Consider the following 22,898-nt stretch of genomic DNA (forward strand, 5'->3'; position numbering starts at 1 on the left):
TGATTTGTTCCCACAGACCAAGGTACATTTAATAACAATATCATTATTACTATATCTACATTGGATCTAATAAAATATACTGACTCCTTCCCACAGATCAATGGACATTTGATAACAATATCATTATTACTATATCCACACTGTTCCGAATGATATTTGACCTGATGACTTGCCCGTAAGCGTCTACTCCGTGAATGATGTCCACCGGTCTGGAGACGAGAAATTGAGCATCTGCTACCCACAGAGGAATGTACATATAATAACAGTATCGTTATTACTGTATCTACATTAGTTATGTAATATACATTTAATAACAATATCATTACTACTATATCCACATTAGATATGATTTAATATACTGAGCCGTTCCCACAGACCAATGTACATTTAATAACAATATCATTATTACTATATCCACACTGGATCTAGTGTAATATACTGATCCCTTCCCACAAACCAATGTACCTTTAACCATTTGGGGACGGGACACTATGACGCACGAGTGTCGGCCTGGACGGGGAGTCTTGGGAGTATTTCGTGGGAAAGTAGTATGCGCATGAAAATTCATTTGTAACACTTATATATTTTGTGCTATAAACAAACGTTTGCTAAATGATTGACAAGATTTTAATAAGTGACTTTTTATTGATAATTTCAATTTTTGGTTTTAAAATTTTGTAAAGTGTGATATTTTTCAAAACAGTCACCTATGTGCATAAATGGTTTTTATCGGACCATTGTTTTCTTCCTCCTTTCATTTTCCTATTTGAGCATACAAGACAGTCCCTGCAGTTTTCATGGTCATCATGACGAATGATGTGTAAGCGACCATCCAATCTGTGTAACCCACTAGAGGTAGACGGTTCCGTATTCCTTTGACATTGGCGTCAGATTGTTCTTCTGTACACATTTGTACATTATGTATGCATTTACTGCACACATTTCGAGACCCCAAAAAAATAATTTTCTTCACCACTTATTCGATTTTCGCATAAAGTATATAAAATGGTTGGGATGCTGTCCGCAGACACGCGTCCAAAACGGTAGAAATGCTTGGGCTGCCGTCCGCAGACAACCGTCCGCAAAGGGTTAATAACATCATCGTTGATACTACATCTACATTGGATATAATGTAATATACTGATCCCTTCCCACAGATCAATGTACATTTAATAACAACATCGTTGATACAATATCTACATTGGATATAATGTAATATACTAATCCCTTCCTACCGATCAATGTACATATAACAAGAGTATCGTTATTAGTGTATCTACATTAGATATAATGTAATATACTGATCCCTTCCACAGATCAATGTATATTTAATAACAATATCATTATTGCTGTATCTACATTGGATCTAATATAATATGCTCACTCCTTCCCATAGATCAATGTACATTTGATAACAATATCATTATTACCATATCTATATTAGATATATTGTAATATACTGATTCCTTCCCACAGATCAATGTACATTTGATAACTATATCATTATTACTATATCTACATTAAATATAATGTAATATACTGATTCCTTCCCACAGATCAATGTACATATAGGAACAATATGGTTATTACTATATCTACATTAGATAAAATGTAATATACTGATGACTTCCAATGGATCAATGTACATTGAATAACAATATCATAATTACTACATCTTTTTTTTGTTTGACAGAGAGGAAATACATTTACGTACGCAGACCACCTCCTGGTTAAGGAGTAGGCCTGGGCAGTGTGGGACTCACGAGGTGCTTAGCAACCGGTCTCTGAAAAATGCGAATTCTGGTTCGGATCGTTACATCACCCCACAATACACACTAAAACCTCTCTCCGCACCGGCCACCGTCACCTCCCGCGAACCCATGGGCCAATTATGGAGACTGTCGCTGTAAGCCACGACGATGCTTCCCTCTTGCCCCAACGGTCTCGGATGGCCTAAAGACGTTCAGCCATCCGCGAAGATTGTGCATCCACAAAGCTTTAACGGTAGGCTATTTTCAAAAACCGACGGTGCTTCGTCTCATTTAGCCACATACCGATCTTGAATGACCCGAAGATCATCTCCGAGAAGTTGTGTATCCACGCTGCCGGACCTCAGAGTGGACTTTTATCCGACTTGTTTGGTCAAGCTTTTTCTTCGGGACGTGAGGACTACGTTGCAGCCTACTTTGTATTATCGCTGAGTGCTGCAGGAACTGTGCTTTATCCTTGCAGAATCCTTTCCTAACGTTGCGGCCTATAAATTAGCGCCGATTTCCTGGAAGTACGACCTACGCTACCGAGTTTTAGGAGAGCCACCTCTGACTCGGAGCAAATATGTGAACGCGAGGTAGAAGTTCCGAAATTGTTGGCTTAGAAAAGAAAAACCTATGCTGCAAGTGAGATGGGTAGATCTATACTGCCACGATGATGTAAGAGTACCACGCTCAGAGTGGCTCAGGAAACGCGTGTACGAGAGAGAAAGAGAAATTTGTTTTGAGCGTTTCAAGTTTCATCGAAAGATCGGGGATCATCGCGAGTTTCGGACTAGCCTGGAAGATTCTGCGCACCAGTACCGGATCCACAGGGACGGTGCGGGATGCACATACGCTGGAGGATAGATGCATTTGAGACGCAAGTTAGGCTCGCTAAGCGGAAAATTAGGTCCGAAAGTTCAAGTTTCGGCTTTGGCGTCTGACAGTTCGCATGATAATTCTGTGAATTTTATGGAAATCCGGTCCAAGGATCAAGGATCAAGTTGAAATTAAAGTTGCTGAATTAAATTATAATTACTTTCTTGAATTACATAGGATTGCATTTAGTTTCTTAATTTGTTGCGGTTATTAAAAGTTGAGGCGTCCGTAGGCCATATTGAGAGTTGGAAATTTTAATTTAAACTTCGGAATTGAGAGATCGAAATTTAATACTTAAATATCGAAATTCGATTTCAGAGCTTGAAGTATTAGCAGATTATCGAATGTGGGGAATTAGAGGTCCGAATTGGACAAAACCTCCTCCCTTCGCGGGACCGTGACCGGAGGTCTGTGGCGAGCCGATTCCCGAGAAAGAGTGTCAGAAGGGGTAATAAGCAAGCAGGAAGAAAATTTGCCTATCACTAGGGGCACCCGCAAGGAACGTCTTTAGTAGCCTCTTACGACAAGCCGAGAACGCTGGAGACGTATTCTACTGGCCCCATCTCCAGGGAGGGTTGGATTAGTGTTAATCAGGAAAAAAAAGTTATATATATATATATAAAATAAAATAGAATGAAATAGAGTAAAATAATAGGGGGGTCACATGACGATAGCTATAGGGGCAGTACGTGTCGGAGGAAGTGAAACAAAATCAATCAATTCCGAAGGAAAATCTGAACGGATTGAGGTGCAATAAATATCGCTGGAAAGAGGAAAAACCATAGAACACAGGTGTATAAAGGCATCAAAAAGGTACACAGAAACAAGTTACTTAAAAGAAATGAAACTGGCGAAAGAGGTAAGAGGTTAGATTGACTAATGAGCTACGTGGAAAAGTCGATATTGTAGATTAATAAACGATGTGGAATAATACGTCGATAAATGTAGCTCGATTCGATGATAAACTGATAAGATAAAGAAGAACGAAGGTAGCGACATCTAGAGGCAGACCAGAGCGGCCGCGTCAAGTCTGGCGCAGCCACGTACAAAAGTATAGGCATAGAAGCGAACACAGAGAGAGAAAAACATAGATGAGTAAGACAGGAGAGACGGAGAGCCCAAAGGATTCCGGAAAAAGACGAAGGCCGACTTTAGCTGAACAGCTTGGGAAGTATAGGTCGGGCAGCCAAGGATCATTGCTGGACCCTTTTAAAAGAAAAAGAGAAGAAGAAGAAGCAGAAGAAGAAAGAAGAAGAGTGGAGAAAGAACTGATAGAAAATTTCCCAAAAGCAAGAAGAGTAGGAAGATCACCACCGCAAGAAGCTACGGAAGGGGAAGGAACAGAAAGAGAAGGAACAGAAGGCGAACCTAAAGATATAAAAATGGACAAGTTAGACAGATTGACTGAGCTTGTGCTGACAGTGAAGAAGGACACACAAGATATTAAGAAAGAAAACGAATCCATAAATAAGGAAATAAGAGAACTAAAAGAAGAATGGAAAAGAAAGCAAGAAGCGTGGGAGCGAGAAAAAGAAGAAATACAGAAGAGAATTAAAAATCTAGAAACAAAAAGAGATAAGGCGGACGAATTAATTGAAAGAATAAACCGTATAGAGCGAAAAGAGGAGGCAAGAGAAAAAAGGGAAAAACGAAACAATATCACACTGAAAGGAGAAGAACTACCAAGAGGCGAAACACCGAAAGATACGGCAGTAAAGGTAATATCAGAAAATTTGCAGGTGGAGGTGGAAATAGAGGATGCTTTCTGGATGAGGAAGGGAGAGAGAGGGAATATTTTGATAGCAAAGTTAAGAAACTGGCAACAGAAAAAGGAGATAATGATGAAGAAGGGCAAACTGAAAGGTAAGAAAATATACATTGATAATGATTTAACAAAAAACGAAAGAGAAACTCAGAAGGCAATCTTAGGAATTGCGAAAGCGGAGAGAGAGCAGGGAGCACACGTGAAAATAGGATACAGAAAGGTAAGGATAAACGACAGGATTTTCAAATGGAAAGAGGGAGTAGGACATGAAGAGGCAAAATATTGGAGCCGACAAAGTTCGGTGACTCTCTAATTTCAGAGAGAGACAACGAGCGAAACGGGAGCGCGACAGAAGATAAGGCTCTAAGTACCACTCCTCCCGCGTCTGAAAAGACGAACAGGGGAGGAGAAGGAAATTACAACAATGAAAAGAACGAGAAAAGAAAACAGAAGGTACATGCCAAGCAGCAGGTAAAGAATAAGACATTATCGATAGGTTTCTGGAACGTCGCAGGTCTGTACAATAAAGATAAGCAATTTTGGGAATACGTGGAGACATCCGATTTTGTAGGACTAACTGAAACTTGGGTAGACGAGAACCAATGGAATGGGTTACAGAACAGGTTGCCGAACAGTTTCAACTGGAAATGTCAACTGGCAAAAAAAGAGAAGAACAAAGGTAGAGCGAGCGGAGGCATCATAACCGGAGTGAAGAAAAGGATAACAAAAAGAGATACACAGGAGGAAAATTCGGACATACAAGAAAGGAAGATTGAGATACAAGGTATCATATGGAGAATAATCACGGTATACAGCAGAGATATGAAAAAGACGAGAGAGAATATAGAAGATGCAATCGGAGGTATTAAAGAAGAAAGACTTATACTCGGAGGGGATTTCAATGCAAGAATAGGTTTAGAAGGATCAGTTAGCAATGAGGATAGGAAGGACAAAGAAACGAGAAAATCGAGAGATAAAATAAAAAACAAAGAAGGAACCAGGCTAATAGAAATGGTAGAAGACAACGGATGGGAAATTATGAACGGTAATTTTGAAGGAGACGAAGAAGGTGAACATACTTTCATCGGGGGCAAAGGAAACACAGTAATCGACTAGAGAGACCCAGCAATTAAAGAAGATATCAGAAGTTTCAGGATAGAAGAGAGGATAGAGTCAGATCATTTACCGCTGAAATTAAAAATTTATGGAGAAACCAGCGTAGAGATGCAAGAAGAAGAGATATGGAAGGAGAGACGACTTTGGACGGAGGAAGGAATGAGACACTACCAGGAGGAAGTGGAACAAATTGAATTCGAAAAGGAGGATTTAAACGAAATGATGGAAAAAATGGTACATAAGATCAACGGGACGGTACTCAAGAAAGTGGTAAAGGTAATGAAATTGAAACCAGGGTACAAAAAATGGTGGAATAAAGAATGTACAGAGAGAAAAAGAGAAACGAGAAAAGAGCTGAGAAAATGGAGAAGAGGGAAAGGGGAAAAGGTGACATACATTCAGAAAAGGAGAGAATTCAAGAAACTCTGCGAGAAGAAGAAGGACCAACAACAGAAGAAAGAAGAAGAAGAAATAAAACAAATTAAAAACACAAATGAAATATGGAAATATATAAGACGGGAAAGGAAAAAAAGAATAGGAACAACAAACAAAGTAAACATACAGGGCTGGAGAAGATATTTCATGGAATTATTGGAAGGAAAAGAACTAAAGGATCAAGAAGAAGAGAGATTAGAGGATACAAATGAAATTATAACGGAGCAAGAAGTGATGAGGCAATTAAGAAACTGAAAAAAAGGAAAGCAGCAGGGGAAGACGGCCTAGAAAACGAGGTCTGGATACATGGAGGAAGAAAGGTACTTACCAGAATCACAACACTGATAAACAAAGTATGGAAGGGAGAAGGAATGCCAAGGAGAAGGAAAGTAGGTACAATTAGCCCTATATTTAAGAAGGGAGATAGGGATGATGTAAAGAATTACAGAGGGATAACGCTACTAAATACGGCATACAAGATATACGCGATGATTCTGGAGAACAGATTAAGTGCAGAACTAGAGGAAAAGAAAATCATACCAGAGACGCAAGCAGGCTTCAGAAAAGGAAGAAATACAATGGACAACATTTTTATTCTGAACTACGTGGCATACATCTCTGCAAAGTGTCGCTGGACTGCGTCCTTCGACACCTCACAGTGTGGAGAGGACCCTTTCAGGACCTCTCGCACCGCACGTTTCCGGTTCGCACGGAACAAGCGCTGAATGCGCGTCGCTTCACGAACATATTCCTCGCGGTTGGCAGGAGTACCGGTCGTCGTCCAACTGTCCCTCGGACGGTGAGACTCGCCTTCCCTCCTCGCAGCCGGTCGTGGCCGGCCACCCCTCCCACTGGTGGCTGGATTTGCGGCCCGTTCGGTATCCACGGCCCGATGCTTAACGAAGAACTCCGCCACTTTCGCAGCGAAGTCCTCCAGCGCCTGAAGCGTAGTCACCGTTTCGGCTTCCTCAACGAGACCTGCCCTTTCGGTGCCTATCGCTGCCCTCGTACTCCTGCGGAGCACTTCGGGTCGGTCGGTGTCGGGTGTCGATTCGTCGAGTCGGCCGGCGTGTGGGACAGCATCAGGGAGCCGTGTGTCCCGACGCGGGTCGCGCCCTCTCCGGGATCCCCGGCGCTCAGGTGAAGTCGGGGGTGTCACCCTCCCCCGCCGGTGCGTCGCGGGCGACTGTGGGGCCCGACCTCTGGGGGGTACTCTTCGTGTAACTGTTTCGCGGGTGCTTATATTGTTAATATTGTGAATAGTTGTAACGGGGTCGGTCGGTTCGGTGCGCACGGCGTTGCGCACCGCGGTCGGTTTCCCCGTGCCAGGGTTCGCAAGGGAACAGGTCGGTAAATAATGAGGCAGGTGTATGTAGAAAAATATGAATTTATTCAATGAGTACTGCTACGGGTGACTACAGGATATCGGCGGCTAACCTCGCCGAGCTGGTGGTTGGGCGGTACCCTCCTGCCTCGGGTACTACAATCAGAAGATGGTCTGGTGGTTAGACGATTGGAGCCGCTTTCCTTAAAACTAATGTATAGATCTTACGTACTACGGTCGGAACCCGGTCCGTCACAGAAATCACGCGGAACTTATACCTAACGCTCTTACACGCTAAACGGACGCACGCTGGTATACGCGGAGCGCGGGCGCAAGCGGAGCGCGAACGCGAACAATTCAGCGAAAGCGACGAGGCACTATCGAGTGCCGAGGAAGTGAACGCACAAGTCGGGAAAGGAATGACCCGATTGGGCCGACGGTGTTTTATTCAATCGCGCTGCGGTGTTTCGCGCTGCGGTGGAGTTGTTGCCCGTTTGCCTCACGCGGCTCGTCTTCTCGTACGCCGAGGTAGAACCGAGCAGCGAACGAGACGACGACCAATCCTGGCCAGCCTGGGAAGCGCCGCGAAGCTGGACGGAATCGGCTGCCAAAGGCAGAATACGGTGCCGTGTAGACTAGCGTTCGGAATCCTCGCGAAAGCACCAGCAGAGATTATGAACGCGCACTAGCTTGGTCACCCCAGGTCAACCACGGGACTGACGAGGCTAGGCGCCTACGGCCGCCGGACCTATAGGAGCTGCCAGGTCGTAGCGTAGTGCAATGCTACGGCCCGTTGGCCAGAGATCTCTTCGCCAGGAAACCCATGGCGTCGATAGCTCTGGTGCTCCGGTCCGGACCTCCTAAGAGGTCCCCTCGGGGCCGAAGCCCCGAGGCAACTCATCGATCATCGCATCGATCGGTCCTACTTATAGTCTAATCGCACGGGAGCGGGGATGCCGCCGCGGTGGGGACCCGCGATGCGCGACGCCGATCCGCGGCTGTCGTCGCATAGAGCCCCCTCGGCCCCTCTTGTTCTGCCCGTTGTTCTGGCTGAAAACAGAGCCCCGGTTTGACCCGGGGCAATTAGTCGCGCTGCTGGCGGTTGCACTTAATCTAGAACGATCACAAGATCACATAGGGCTAGTAGCCCTATCGACAGTCAGAGGTCTTCTACGAGGCCCCTGCTCCACCCCCGTAGGGGTCCTTACCACGCGTGGCCCCCGGACCACTTCCTCTTCGTGTTTCTCTTGTTGTTGGTGCCGTGGCTGCCGCGCCTGCGACTTCGGTGACGGGGTCGTCAATGCTCCCTCCTCTTCTTGCCGCCCAGCCCTTCTCCTCATGTTCCGCGGCGTGACGTCCCGCCAATCCCTTACTTCGTCTTCGTCTCCTAGTCTTCTTTCCTTTTCCTTTCCCCTTTCCTTTTTCTTTTCCGTTTCCGGCGCCGTATTGACCGCTGGCGACGCCTCGGCTATAGCTGGGAGGATCTGCCTCCTCCCGGAGCGCCCTGTGGTGGGGGACGGTAAGGTGGTAGGTCCGTCCCCTCTCGTCTTCCCTTGTGTCGACCCGGGCGATGAAGTTTTTGCCCGGGTACTCCTCCTTGTTGCAGGGCGCTCTTCTGGTGTCCTTGAGGCGGCCCCGTCGCTCACCGTCGCGGAGCCCATGGGTGGTGGTGGGCTCCTCCTCTGCTTCGTTTGTTGTCTTGTTCTGGGGGGGGGGGGGTCCGAGGGGGCTCCGTGGTTGCCCTGGCAGCCCGCGCCCTGGTCGTCGGCGCGGACTCCAGGAGCACCGTATCTTCCTGAATCCTCGTCTTGAGCCCCCTCGGCGAGGTTCCCCCCCCCCCCCCGCTCCTCCTTGTGGCGACCGTGACAACGGCCACTGGTTTACTACATACCGAGGTCGTCGTCAGGGTCAGAGTCCCCGCCGTCGCAAAGGTACACGTCGCCGCCACTGTCCTGATGGGGGGCGCTTGGGTGGTGGACGCGCCCCCGGCTTCCACTTGCTTCGGCACGGGCGGGAGGGAGGTTGCCCGTGCCATTCTCCTGGTGGTCATTGTTGTGGTGGCGGTCGACGTGCCCCTGGTAACTTCTGCATACGTGACGGCGGGGGTCACCTTCCTTGCAGCGGTGATGGTCCGTTGGGGCGGGCCAGGTTGAGGAGGCTCCGTTGTGGCCCGGGTACTCCTTCTCTTCAGCCCCGGGCTCTTCTCCTTCTCTTTTACCTTTAGTGGGGGGGTTAAGGTGGAGGTTACCCCTCCGCTTGGCCTCCTCATTGACGCTGGCCCGCCGCTAATCCTCTTAGCGGCGCCGGTCCCCGCTGGTGGGGTGGTGTGATCCACGGTCGGCGGGGTGGCGGGACTCCCCGTGGATGGAGGTCGTCCATCGGCGGGGCTGGACGGCGTCCCACTCTTCTTTGTCGCTGTCGATTTCACGGCCCAGCTCGTCAGTAAGTTTCTCCCCGTCACCGATGAAGTAATTGTAGGTTTCGTCTTCGGCGCAGTCTTGGGTTTGGCAGCCACGGTGGTCCGGGAGTTGGTTAGGGCAGTTTTAGCGGCGCGCGTCAGCGCGCCTCCAGGCATGGTGGTCCCTGCCGTTTCCAACGGGGCCGGAGAGGGCCTCTGGGTCGTCTCGGCTGGCGCCGCGTCGGGTTGGGGTCGCTTCTCGGCTGGTTCACCCTCAGCGGGGGCTGCACTGCCGCCGTCCTTATTGTTACTCCTACTACTTGCGCTAATCGACGGCCGCGCCCCAGCGGCACGAGGCACTGCACTACCTTTATGTGAGTCTGCGTGGTGCTTCCTCACTTTCTTCAGTGCATAGACACTGTCGTCCGTGAAGGAACACACCCCGCAGACCCACTTCCTGTTTGCGCCGGGGTGGTGGATGCGCAAATGCTTCCCAAGGTCCTCGCGCCGTTGGTACACGGCCGACCGGATCCAGTTGGACGGCACCCCTACGTTGCAGAAGGGGCAGGGGAATGTCTCCGGGAAGGGGAACGTTATTATCACATCGTTTCCCTTGGCAGTGCAGCTCGGCTGGGGGCTCGTCGTAGAATTCATAATGAATAAATAGATAAGATAAAATAAAATAAAATGATTAAATAAATATATAAAATAAATCAGTAGTTATTTGGTAAAAGAAGAAAAAAGCGTAGGGACTCCCCAGTCAATACTTAAAACTTAGATCTAGCAAGATAAATAAATGAAATAAAATAAAAAGAAAATAAAGTAAAATCAAGAGAATAAAACGGGTATATATACCTATGGTATATACGTCGCGGAAATAAATAGACGAAAATAAATAAAAATAAAAGTAAAATAGATAAAACAAAATAATAAAGTAAAATAAAATAAAAACCTTAATCTAGTGACTAGATTGAGATCAGAAAGTAAAAACAAAACGAGCGAAACGGGGACGACCGTGCGAGTCGCTCTCCGCGATAATTTGCAAATTAAATCCGCAAATTACCGCACACAGGGGACTGAACTGTGAATATCGAGTTACACAAGTTGTAAAAGGACTCGTGTACCTCGATAATTTATCGGAAAAAAGCTAATTGAACTAATGCAAATCGAAAAATTTCTAGCTAAATAGCTAGAATAATAGAATAACGTCTACCCATAACGGACTAAATGTCTATATTTAGCCTATACGGGAGCACAAAAACTAGAGCAAAAAGTGGATTTCGGCAAGTCGGTTAGTGGGACAAACAGCTGTTATCGGTTTAAACGACCAGCGTTCTCACGGATAACAGCTAAATATAAACCAAAACAAAGACAAACGCGAGCAAAGCCGCACCGGAATCGGATACGGAGCGAAAGGGTTTCGATGTATCGAAACAGTCTGCCTGGAGTCGACAGCGCATTGCCTGCTCCAGGTGGCACCACTCTACAGTAACGCTACACTACAGAAAACCACCACCAGACTCCCAAGCTCCACTTACCGCGCAGTTCAGTTGCCGTTGTGCTGAGCGAGTCGCACCGCCGTTGGAAAAGCCAGAACGCGATCGCGGATAAGATAAAACTACGAACAAGACTAGAGATAGAATAGAGAAGAGGAGTCAGAATATTTAAAAGAAAGAAAAAGAAAAGAGCAATGTATGTTTAGAGTAGTATATGTGGGCCGCGTCCTGCGGTAATGCAATACAGGTGCGACCCGTGTCGGAGTCGGAGCAAGCTCCGAATTCCGACCCTCTTCAAAAATGAGATTAATATTCTGACTCCCCAATGGGGAGTGTATCAGATATTAAGCTGATAAGAACAGATAAAAGCGCTTTTATTTTCAGTAGATGTTTCCTCAGGGACAAGTCCCTGAGGTGATACATTATCATTCACAGGTTATGGGCCTGGCCCCTAGTATAGTTTAGCATAGGTTTAATGCATCGGGAGCAGCTCCCGTTGCATGCGTCGCGGATTGCTAGTAAACAGAATCAGCATTGAATTAATACTAGAAAAAAAAAAAAAAAAAGAAGGGGCAAATGGCCCTAGTAGTGGGTCTTCTTTTCATCACATTTTCAGACAGCCCAGCAGTACGCGCTAGAAATAGTTTCGCTGTGCATAAATACACCATAGATGTGGCAGTATAATAATAGGTAATAATAAAAATAAATAATAATATATATATATATATATAAATACCGATATGGCTGTATATAGACAGATATCAGGAACACCGATGTCTATTCGAGACTATAGGAGAAACGAAGCAATATCAGTCAATAAAACAATAAATATGGCATAAAGGATAGCGAGCAGCGTAGGTTGCATGCAATTATGTCGGTGTACCTGATGGTCGAGGAGATGAGGGTTCCTGGGCCTCGCCCTCCGTATCGGCGTTTGTATTATCATTATAATTTGTTCTGTTATCAGTACTGGACACCGTGTACTGTCTAATGCCCGAGACATGCTCGACGTACATGTCTCGGGACCACCCGATGATTTCGGCTATCATTAATTTTCGCATTAGTGAGGCGTAGCGCGGTGAAATCCGTAATAGCTCCAGGAGGAACTTGTTCCCCGGATCCCAGGCGCCCAGGGCGCCCACAATGAAAGCGTCTAGATATACTTTGTAGCCGCGCCCCTTGAGAGAATCAGCTAACTGCTGGTACTTGTTAATTTTCTCAAATCTAGCATCTACGATGGCCTGCATCGTATTTTCAAAGGGCACGGCTACATCGACCAGTACTATCGTCTTCGACGCTTCGTGCGTGACAACGATGTCCGGGCGAAGCGCCGAAGACTCTCCTGTCGCCCCGGGAACACGCCTGTTGACCCGGATCTCACCAGGGAGCCGGATCGCCTTACTCAACCTCAGGACGAGGTTGTCGTGCCGTCTCTGCCTGGCGGCAGAATGAGGACCGCAGTGGCAGAGCACATGAGGAAGGCTTTCCAGCGTGTATCCGCACCGCCTGCAGCGTTTATCATCGCTCCCCCATCGACGGGCTCCGTTTAACGGGAGCACGTCGAGGCGGGCGCGATGAATAAACCTCCAATCAGCGAAGCGGATAAACGCGCCACCCCTCATGAAGCGATTGCTCGCCGCATGTTGGGTGGTTGCCTGGAAAACCTTCCCTTGGTCCGGCTTCCGAAGAAGCGAGGACAGGTAGTGCTCCGTCACTGCGGCCCTCATCCTGGTGATGACGTGTGCCTTGGCAAGAGGCGGCACGACCACCCGACGCCCGTTTCGGGATTCCAGAACAACCGCGAGTTCAGCCCGATCATCGCACCACTCCCAGCGAAAACCGAGACGCGCTCCAGACCTCAGCGCAGCAGACCGCACCCTCGACCAAAACGACGAACGACCCGTCGTTGGTCTTGACCAGTCCCCGGCCAAAGAGCCCGACAGGTACTGGGCAAGATCCCGACCAGTCGGAGCCCGACAAAGCTTCTCGCTCGCGGCAGCTTCCAGCGAATACCTCGCGATATTAGCCACGACCGTGTCACCCGCATTCAGCATCCTGAATGCGTGAGCCACGGCCGTAACCTCCGCGAGGTCGGCTATCGGAGGGAGTCCACATCCTCCCAGTGACGGGGGAATGTGGACCACCTCCGGGCTAGCTCGCTGGGGCAGGTTAAGCCACAGCTTGACCGTCCGCTTGATAGCCTTGTCGAGCTCCGACAGGGCCATTCGTCGCATATTGGCTCCCCTGAGCAGGAAATCGAGACGCGGGACAATAAATGTCGCCACCGTCTCGATCTTCTGCCAGGGGGCGAGGAGTGACTGGTCCACCGCGTTCAGGTCCTCTAACACGCCACGGATCGTGGTGTAGGGCGTCTGATCGAGCTGAACCCCGGTTGGGACCCCTAGATGCTGGTAGGGCTCACCTTTTCCCAGAGCCGGAACGGGTTCCTCCTGGATGCAGTACACGGTATCCAGCACGTCGTCCCGGCCACGTATGTGTAGCGTGGCACATTTCTTCGCGTTGAAGGCGAGACCCAGGTTGTTAGCTATTGTTTCTACGTTGTGTAGCATTTCCCTCATCTCCTCTTCATATGTCGCCAGCAGCGTGAGGTTGTCCGCGTAGGCGAGCTCGTCGACCGTTTCCCCCGCGATTTCGTATCCTCCGGTCGACTCCTCGGCCACGCGGAGTATGTGCTCAATTGCGAGGTTGAACAGGATGGGACTGAGGGGGCAACCCTGTTTGACCCCTGATTGTATGGGGATTCTTTCCGTGTACCCCTCAGAAGTGCGGACCCTCGTCGCACAGTCTGTGTACAGGCTGGCGACGATATTTGTGATCGCCCGCGGTGCCCCGGCGTTGGAGAGCGACTCTAAGATAGTGGCGTGCGGGATCGATCCAAAGGCATTGGAAAGATCCAGCCACGCCACCACCAATTCCCCTTTCTTCCTCCGAGCGTCGGCGATGCATTCCTGCAGCACGAAGTTGTGCTCGAGGCACCCCTCGTACGGCAGGAAGCCCTTTTGGCCTCGTGAGAGCCGTCGATTGAGTACGGCCCAGTGAGTGAGGCGGTCGGCCATTACAGCGGCGAAGAGTTTGGGCAGGGTATCGCCCATCGCGAGAGGTCTCCAGTTCGACAAGTCATCCCGGTCACCTTTCTTATGGATAAGAACGGTGTTGGATTCCTTCCAAACGCGCGGAATATGCTCCATCCTGAGACAGACGTTAAATAACGCCGTTAAGAGCGTGGCGCCTGGGTCGACATCGCGCAAATCGCCGTAGGTTACGCCGTCAGGACCCGGAGAAGATTTCTTCATCCGGTCCAGGCGGCTGCTCACCTCGGCGGCCGTACATGCCGACACCAGAGCGTCACACTCCTGTGCTGTCTCATGATGGATAGTCGGGAGGGGCCCCGCACGATCCCGAGGAGCGTACATTTCCGTAAAGTGTCGCTGGACTACGTCCTTCGACACTTCACAGTGTGGGGAGGACCCTTTCAGGACCTCCCGCACTGCACGCTTCCGGTTCGCACGGAACAAGCGCTGAATGCGCGTCGCCTCCCGTACATATTCCTCGCGGTTGGTAGGAGTACCGGTCGTCGTCGAGCTGTCCTTCGGACGGCGAGACCCACCCTCTCTCCTCGCAGCCGCTTCTGGCCGGCCACCCCTCCCACTGGTGGCTGGATTTGCGGCCCGCTCGGTATCCACAGCTCGATGCTTTACGAAGAACTCCGCCACTTTCGCAGCGAAGTCCTCCAGCGCCTGAAGCGTCGTCACCGTTTCGGCTTCCTCAACGAGACCTGCCCTTTCGATGCCTATCGCTGCCCTCGTGCTCCTACGGAGCACTTCGGGTCGGTCGGCACCGGGGGTTGGTACGTCGGATCGGCCGGCGTGTGGGACGGCATCAGGGAGCCGTGTGTCCCGATGCGGGTCGCGCCCTCTCCGGGATCCCCGGCGCTCAGGTGAAGGCGGGGGGCTCACTCTCCCTCGCCGGTGCGTCGCGGGCGACTGCGGGGCCCGACCCCTGGGGGGTACTCCTCTAGTTGTTCCTTCGCGGGTTCCTGTTCTGCTATTGTTAATAGGGCCCCCTCGGCCCCTCCTGTTCTGCCCATTGTTGCTGAAAACAGAGCCCCGGTTTGACCCGGGGCAGTTAGTCACGCTGCTGGCGACATTACTTAACCTAGGACATACACAGCAACAATGACTAGACTTATTGTTATTTTTATTATTATTATTAATATTATTATTATTAAAGTTGACAGGGCTAGTCCCCCTGTCAATGGTCACCTTATTGCTTGGAGGCCCTTGCTCCGTCGCCACGGAGGCCTCCACCACGCGTGGCACCCGGACCACTTCCACTTCTGCTCCTTCGTTTTGACTACGAGGTGGCTGCCGCGCCTGCGTCCTCGGTGACGGGGTCGTCGTCGCTCCCTCCTCTTCACGCCGTCCAGCCCTTCTCCTCCTGCTTCGCGGCGTGAAGTCCCGCCATTCTTCATTCATTTCCTTTTCCTGTTCCTGTTCCTCTCCCTTCCTCTTCTCCTTTACCAGCGCCGCAGTGACCGCTGGCGACGCCTCGGCAATAGCTTGGAGGATCATCTTTCTCTTTCTCTCCACGCGCCCTGTAGTGGGGGACGGCAGGGTGGTAGGTCCATCCCCCATCCTCTTGTTTTGTGTCGACCCGGGCGATAGAGTTTTCGCCCGGGTGCTCCTCCTTACTACAGGGCGCTCCTCCGGTGTTCTTGTGGTGACCGCGTCGTTCACCGTCGCGGAGCCCGTGGAAGGTGATGGGCTCCTCCTCATTCTTGCCTGCAGCCTTGTTCTGGGGGGGGTCCGAGGGGGCTCCGTGGTTGCCCTGGCAGCCCGCGCCCTGGTCGTCGGCGCGGACTCCAGGAGCACCGTATCCTCCTGTATCCTTTTCTTGCTCCCCCTCGGCGAGGTTCCCCCCCCGCTCCTCCTTGTAGCGACGGTGATGACGGCCACTGGTTTACTGTATACCGAGGTCGTCGTCAGGGTCAGCGTTCCCGCCGTCGCGAAGGTACACGTCGCCACCACTGGCCTGGTGGGGGGCGCTTGGGCTGTAGTTGCGCCCCCGACCTCTTCTTCTCCTGACACGGGCGGGAGGGAGGTAGCCCGTGTCATTCTCCTCGTCGTCATAGTTGTGGTGGTGGTCGACGTGCCCCTGGTGACCTCTGCGTAAGTGACGGCGGGAGTCACCTTCCTGGTCACGGTGGCAGGTCGTCGGGGCGGGCCAGGTTGAGGAGGCTCCGTCGTGGCCCGGGTATTCCTTCTCTTCAATCCCGGGCTCTTCTCCTTCTCCGTTTGTGGGGGGGTTAAGGTGGAGGGTACCCCCCCGCTTGGCCTCCTCATTGACACTGGCCCGCCGCTGGTCCTTTTAGCGGCGCTGGTCCCCGCTGTTGTGCTGGTGAGATCGATGGTCGGCGGGGTGGCGGGACTCCCCGTGGATGGAGGTCGTCCATCGGCGGGGCTGGACGGCGTCCCGCTCTTCCTCGTTGTCGATGTCGCTGCCGTTTTCTTGATAGCCCAGCCCGTCAATAAATTCCTCCCCGTCACCGTAGAAGTGATGACCGGTTTCCTCTTCGGCGCGTTGCTTGGTTTTGCAGCCACCGTGGTCCGGGTGTTGGTTAGGGTAGATTTTTTGGCGCGCGTAAGCGCGCCCCCACGCGTGGTAGGTACCGCCGCTTCCAAAGGGGACGGAGAGGGCCTCTGCGTCGTCTCGGGCAGAGCCACGTCAATAGAGGGTCGCTCCTCGGCTAGATCCCCCCCAGCCGAAGGTGCACCGCCACTAACCCTTCCCGCAGGGGCAGATGTCCGTGCCCCAGCGGCACGAGGCACTGCATTATTTGCATGGGAGTCCGCGTGATGCTTCCTCACCTTCTTCAGCGCGTACGCACTGTCGTCGGTGAAGAAGCATACACCGCAGACCCACCTTCTGCTGCGCCATGATGGTGGAGGCGCAGGTGTTGCCTAAGTCCTCGTGCCGCTGGTACACGGCCACCTTCATTCGGATGGGGTGCCCCTTCATTGCAGAAGGGGCACGGGAAGGTTTCAGGAGGGGGGAAGGTAATAATACTTCGTTGCCCCGGGCGGTGCACTCGGCTGAGGGTTCGTCGTGTATTCATAATTAAATAGATAATAGAAAAATAAATGATAAGATAAAATTGTAGAATAGTCAATAAATAAGACAGCAAATACTGATATAACTACAGGACTCCCCAGTCAATAATTAAAACTTAAAGCTAATGAAATAAATAGATAAAATAAAATAAATGGGAAAGAAAGAAAAACAAAATAAATAGATATAATAAAATAAATAAAATAAATCCGTAGGGACAACGAGAGAGTATACCTATGTCTAGGTATACAAGTCGCGAGAGTAAAAGAAAGAAATAATAAATCAGATAATAAATAAAATAGAAAGAAAATAAAATAAAATAAATAAATAATGTAAAATAAGAACCTTAATCTAGTGACTAGATTAGATTAAGAATAAAAGAAACAAAAACGAACGGACGGAAAGACGACCGTGCGAATCGCTCTCCGCGACAATTTGCAGATTAAATCTGCAAATTACCGCACACAGGGGACTGAGCTGTTAATATCGAGTTACACAAGTTGTAAAAGGACCCGTGTACCTCGATAATTTATCGAAAAAAGCTAATTAAACTAATGCAAATCGAAAAATTTCTAGCTGAATAGCTAGAATAATAGGATAACGTCTACCCGTAACGGTCTAAATGTCTATATTTAGCCTATACGGGAGCACAAAAACTAGAGCAAAAAGTGGATTTCAGCAAGTCGGTTAGTGGGACAAACAGCTGTTATCGGTTTAAACGACCAGCGTTCTCACGGATAACAGCTAAATATAGAACCAAAACAAAGCAAACGCGAGCAAAGCCGCACCGGAATCGGATACGGCGCGAAAGGAGTCGACAGCGCTTTGCCTGCTCCAGGTGGCACCACTCTACAGTACGCTACACTACAGAAAAACCACCACCAGACTCCCAAGCTCCACTTACCGCGCAGTTCAGTCGCCGCTGTGCTGAGCGAGTCGCACTGCCGTTGGAAAAGCCAATACACGAACGCGATCGCGGATAAAAAATAAAAAATAGAAAAAAGACTAGACAGTAGAAAAGAGGAGTCAGAATATTTTAGAGAAGAATGCAATGTATGTTTCAGATAGCAAATGTGGGCCGCGTCCTGCGGCACTGCAAGGCAGGTACGACCCGTGTCGGAGTCGGAGCAAGCCCCGGAGTCCGACCAATTCCAAAAATAAGGTTAATATTCTGACTCCCCGATGGGGAGTGTATCAGATATTAAGCTGATAAGAACAGATAAAGCGCTTTATTTTCAATACATGTTTCCTCAGGGACTTGTCCCTGAGGTGATACATTGTTTTTCCCAGGTTATGGGCCTGGCCCTTTATATTAGTAGGACAATCTTAAATGCAGCGGGGACATTTTCCCGTTACATGTGTCGCAGATTCTCAATAGATATGTCGTCAATAGAATAGTAGAAGGAAGGGGCTAATACCCCTAGCATGGGTCTTCCTTCTGATCTCGACAGCCCAGTAATACGCGCTAGAAATAGATTTCATTATAAAAATATGGATATATAAATTAATCACAGATATATTACATTATTGCGAGGAAAAGAAAGTCCAGTATAGAAATAGAGTAGAATTCAAAAGAAGAGTAAGTGTAAGGAGCACCGATGCATATTTAATATTATACGTGAGGAGAATTATCCTTCAGTAGAGCAATAGGTAAGTAGTAATAAGGTAATAGATGTGCATACGAGAAACGATAGAAGATAGAATGAAATATAAAATAGATAAAATAGAATGAAGTACGATGAACCAAGAGAAATAGAACTGAGTTGAACATGCTGAATATGTATTGTAGCGTCGAAACTCAAACCGTTTGCCTGAGTTTCGTGATTCATGAAAATAAAATAAGGAATTATAGCAGATGAATTAACGCAAAAAAACAACACAATATTTGGGGTTGGACCCCGAGGTAAAAAAGACCTTGCGGCCAAAAAAACCTCGATAAACTGTTTATTTTTCAATACAAATGTATATAGATGTGATGTGTGTATGATGCATGTATGTGTGTGTCCGTTTTTGCTGATTGTTCTGAACGTAATCAGTCCGGATCATATATGATCGCTTATTAAATTGTATGGAGACGCGGAGTCTCCATAGGCTGGACCGACGTGCGGCAGCTAATTATTATTAATGACGATATGTAATCGTCATGGGCTGGACCGATAGACGGCAGCTTTTTATTATGGATGACGATATGGAATCGTCATGGGCTAAACCGATAAACGGCAGCTTTTATTGTTGAATATTTAAATTGGAATGGTGTGTTTTTGATCACGTACCTTGGTGTGTGGAGTAGCCTGCGTGTTTTTACGATAATCTTTAAAATCAATACAAAATGGCCAAAAAAAATGCACTGTTCGCTCGATACTGGTTTCCAAAGAACTGAACGAGGCCCGCCAGCGTCTCACTTGATTTTGCTGGGCCTCCTACCCCTACTCACACCACGTCGGCGACGCATAACGAAGTTAATTTTTCCCTTGACGCGCATTCGTCTGAAGGGTGCTGGCCGACGGCTGAACTGACCGTGCAATATTCAAAAAATACCTTGGATCCATTTCGATCCAACATGCTCCCCCCGTTGCGAGAAGAGCGAGTGAAAATTTAGCGTTTATGTGTATGTACAGGTGTTTGTGCGTAACATGTACAATCAAGCTACATCGGGTAACGGACATAACTGCGTGATGTTTCTTTTAAATGTTCCTTGTGCAGTCTTTATGGTAGCGACTCGAATGTTTCCGTCGTTTCCAGTATGAACTTCAAGGACCACTCCCAGTTGCCACCTCATGCAGGGTTGCCTTTTGTCGATGATAAGGACAACGGTTCCGAGTTTAAGATTGTCATTAACTCCGAACCATTTTTGTCTCCTTTGCAGCTCTCCCAAATACTCCAGTTGCCATCTTTTCCAGAAATCCTGACGAGCCTTCGACAAGAAATCTCCATGTCGTAAGACGATTACTCGGAACTGATGACAGATCCTCTTCGGGCAGTGCGGTAAGCGGGCGTCCTACTAAAAGATGCGCCGGTGTCAGTGCGACAGGATCATTGGGATCAGTGCTGATCGAGCACAAAGGACGAGAATTCAAAATCGCCTCGATTTCGATAGCCAGCGTATTAAGTTCTTCGAAAGTTAGAAGCTGTCCCCATACGACGCGCTTGAAGTGATGCTTGAAGGATTTCACTGCGGCTTCCCAAATACCGCCAAAATGCGGAGACAGAGGTGGATTGAAGTGCCATTCAATGTTTTTCCGTATAGAAAAATTATTTACACCCTCCTGGAACTGCTCAGAACCGAATAAGACGTATACTCTCGAAGGTTTGATTGCTTGCGCCTACGAAATTCGTCCCGTTGTCGGAATAAACATGAGATGGAATGGCCCTGCGGCCGATGAAACGCCGAAACGCGCCTAAGAAACCCTCAGTCGTCAAATCACTTACGATTTCTATATGTACCGCTTTCGTGGCCATACAGATAAAAACACAGCCATAAGACTTGACTTGTGCTCTGTTGCGATATTTTTTCTCCTTGATGAAAATAGGACCAAAGAAATCTACGCCTGTGTGATCAAAAGCGGGAGCCCTTTCCACGCGTGATCTAGGCAAATTCCCCATGTGAATCTGCAGCGGAGACGGTCGGTATTGAATGCATGTAACGCAGCGACGTACGATCTTCCTGACTTGGTTTTTGCCGTCGAGGAGCCAAAACCGATGCCGTATAGTATGTAGAGTGCTTTGAATGCCTGCATGATAAGCATTCTGATGAGTCTCTCGTATGATCAAGTCAGTGACATGATGATATGACGGAAGAAGCATAGGATGTTTCTGGCCAGAGGAAATATTTGCGTTGACCAATCGGCCGCCGACGCGAAGCAACCCGTACTCGTCCAGAAACGGATCAAGCGCAGCGAGCCTATTGCTCTTGACTCGGTTCGATCTTGACAACCGCTCGATTTCCTCGGGATAACGTTCCCGCTGAATAAGCCGAATAATTTTCCTCTCCGTCTCTAATTTCTCCGGGACAGTAATAGCCTTTCCCTTGAATTTACCCGAACGACAAAAACGAAAACAGAATGATGCAACGTTTAGCAGCCTTGAGTACGAAGAAAAACGCTCAAGGAATTCATGGGCGGCCACAGCCGAAACTAAGCAGACGTGTTTCCTCAATCCAGGCAGCTCCGAAATGGGAAGATCGATGCCAACAGGCCACTGGCTTTCTGGCTGCCCGAGCCAGTCAGGTCCTTCAAACCAGCTGTGGTTTTGAAGAAATTCCGAAGGGTCCTGTCCTCGCGATAATGCGTCTGCCGTATTATCGTTGGTTCGAACATGACGCCACTCGACTGAACTATCCAGAGCTTGCACCTCCGCAACACGATTTGCCTCAAACGTCTTCAACAAACGCGGAGATTTCTTGAGCCATTGCAATACAATTGTGGAATCTGACCAGAATATCAAACGGCTTATCGGAAAATTGAAAGTTGGACACGCTTCCTTATAAAGTCGAGCGAGAATCTGCGCGCTACATAATTCCAGCCGCGGAATTGTGATCTCCTTGATCGGAGCGACTCGAGATTTGGAGCATGCCAGACGGACATGAACACGTCCGCCACCATAACCACGTTTACTCGCGTCACAGAAACCATGTACTTCAATTCCGATCGGATTTTCAGTTAAAAATCGACAGGTCCACATTCATATCACGAATAGATAGAGATGCCCTGCGTATCGACTCCACCTAGAGTGTATTTCTTTGTGGTACCGTCTCGTCCCAATCAATCTTAACCCTCCAACAATCTTGCATGATGATCTTTGCCGACAAAATAACGGGACCCAGCAATCCTAGCGGATCAAAGATTTTGGCGATGTTAGTCAAAATGCTCCGTTTAGTAATCCTAACAGACAGATCGATTGAATTGACTGTATAAACAAATTTGTCCAATTGTGAATTCCAGACAACTCCAAGCGTCTTCAGAACCGGATTTTCTTCGATCGCGTGATCAAGATTCAAAATTTTTTCGGATATGTTGTCGAGCGCATGATGATGATTGGAGGCCCATTGCCGCATGTTGAAACCACCTTGCTTCAAAAGCTCGATAATCTCGTCACGAATTATCAGGATTTCTTCCAGAGAATTAGCACCCGTTAGAAGATTATCGACGTACAAATCTCGTTTTAAAATTTGAGAAGCCCGGGGAAATCTAGCGCTTTCATCGTCTGTGAGCTGCGACACCGTGCGAATTGCCAGAAAAGCAGAGGATGACACACCAAAAGTTACAGTACTGAGTTCCCAGACCTTGACTTCGTGGTTATGATACCAAAAGATACGTTGAAACTGGCGGTCCTCAGGATGGACTAACACCTGCCGATACATCTTTTCGATGTCGGCCGTCAAAACGTATGCATGTGAGCGAAAGCGCAGAAGCTGTTCAAAAAGAGTAGGCTGTATGGTCGGACCGACCATCAAAGCGTCATTTAAAGAAATGCCTTTGTCTGTTTTGGCCGATGCATCGAACACCACGCGTACCTTGGTGGTGGTACTGGAAGTCTTGGTTACGGCATGATGAGGCATATAGTAACCATTGGCGGATTCGTTACCAATAAGAAACATGTGATCCAT

At 48.7% G+C, this 22,898-nt stretch overlaps 2 protein-coding genes and 2 pseudogenes across 2 annotated transcripts; all 4 read right to left on the reverse strand.

Moving 5' to 3' along the window:
* Positions 1-8,912: 8,912 nt before the first annotated feature.
* On the reverse strand, positions 8,913-10,322 carry LOC123988369 (mucin-5AC-like). The gene has a single exon (XM_046288179.1). It carries the CDS (start codon positions 10,320-10,322, stop codon positions 8,913-8,915), a length of 1,410 nt encoding a protein of 469 aa, XP_046144135.1.
* A 1,053-nt stretch (positions 10,323-11,375) lies between these two features.
* Positions 11,376-11,555, reverse strand: LOC114881891 (annotated as a pseudogene).
* A 6,806-nt stretch (positions 11,556-18,361) lies between these two features.
* LOC114881721 lies at positions 18,362-18,537 on the reverse strand (annotated as a pseudogene).
* Positions 18,538-19,934: 1,397 nt separating this feature from the next.
* On the reverse strand, positions 19,935-20,896 carry LOC114881719. Its single transcript, XM_046288180.1, has 3 exons — positions 20,723-20,896; positions 20,296-20,616; positions 19,935-20,207 (listed from the first exon to the last, which is right to left on the reverse strand). The coding sequence occupies exons 1-3, from the start codon at positions 20,894-20,896 to the stop codon at positions 19,935-19,937; spliced, it is 768 nt and encodes a 255-aa protein (XP_046144136.1).
* Between the last annotated feature and the right edge of the window lie 2,002 nt (positions 20,897-22,898).

Source organism: Osmia bicornis, chromosome 12 (assembly GCF_907164935.1).
Source record: "Osmia bicornis bicornis chromosome 12, iOsmBic2.1, whole genome shotgun sequence".
NCBI classification, from domain to species: Eukaryota; Metazoa; Arthropoda; class Insecta; order Hymenoptera; family Megachilidae; genus Osmia; species Osmia bicornis.

What these genes read in the sequence shown, in the direction of transcription:
- LOC123988369 (XM_046288179.1), bottom strand. Translation starts at nt 10,322, where the DNA reads ATGAATTCTACGACGAGCCCCCAGCCGAGCTGCACTGCCAAGGGAAAC.
- LOC114881719 (XM_046288180.1), bottom strand. Translation starts at nt 20,896, where the DNA reads ATGGGGAATTTGCCTAGATCACGCGTGGAAAGGGCTCCCGCTTTTGAT. An exon ending in AAGCGGTACATATAGAAATC is followed by an intron (nt 20,617 to 20,722) that starts GTAAGTGATTTG and finishes CGAATTTCGTAG; the next exon opens with GCGCAAGCAATCAAACCTTC. An exon ending in TGACACCGGCGCATCTTTTA is followed by an intron (nt 20,208 to 20,295) that starts GTAGGACGCCCG and finishes TTCTTGTCGAAG; the next exon opens with GCTCGTCAGGATTTCTGGAA.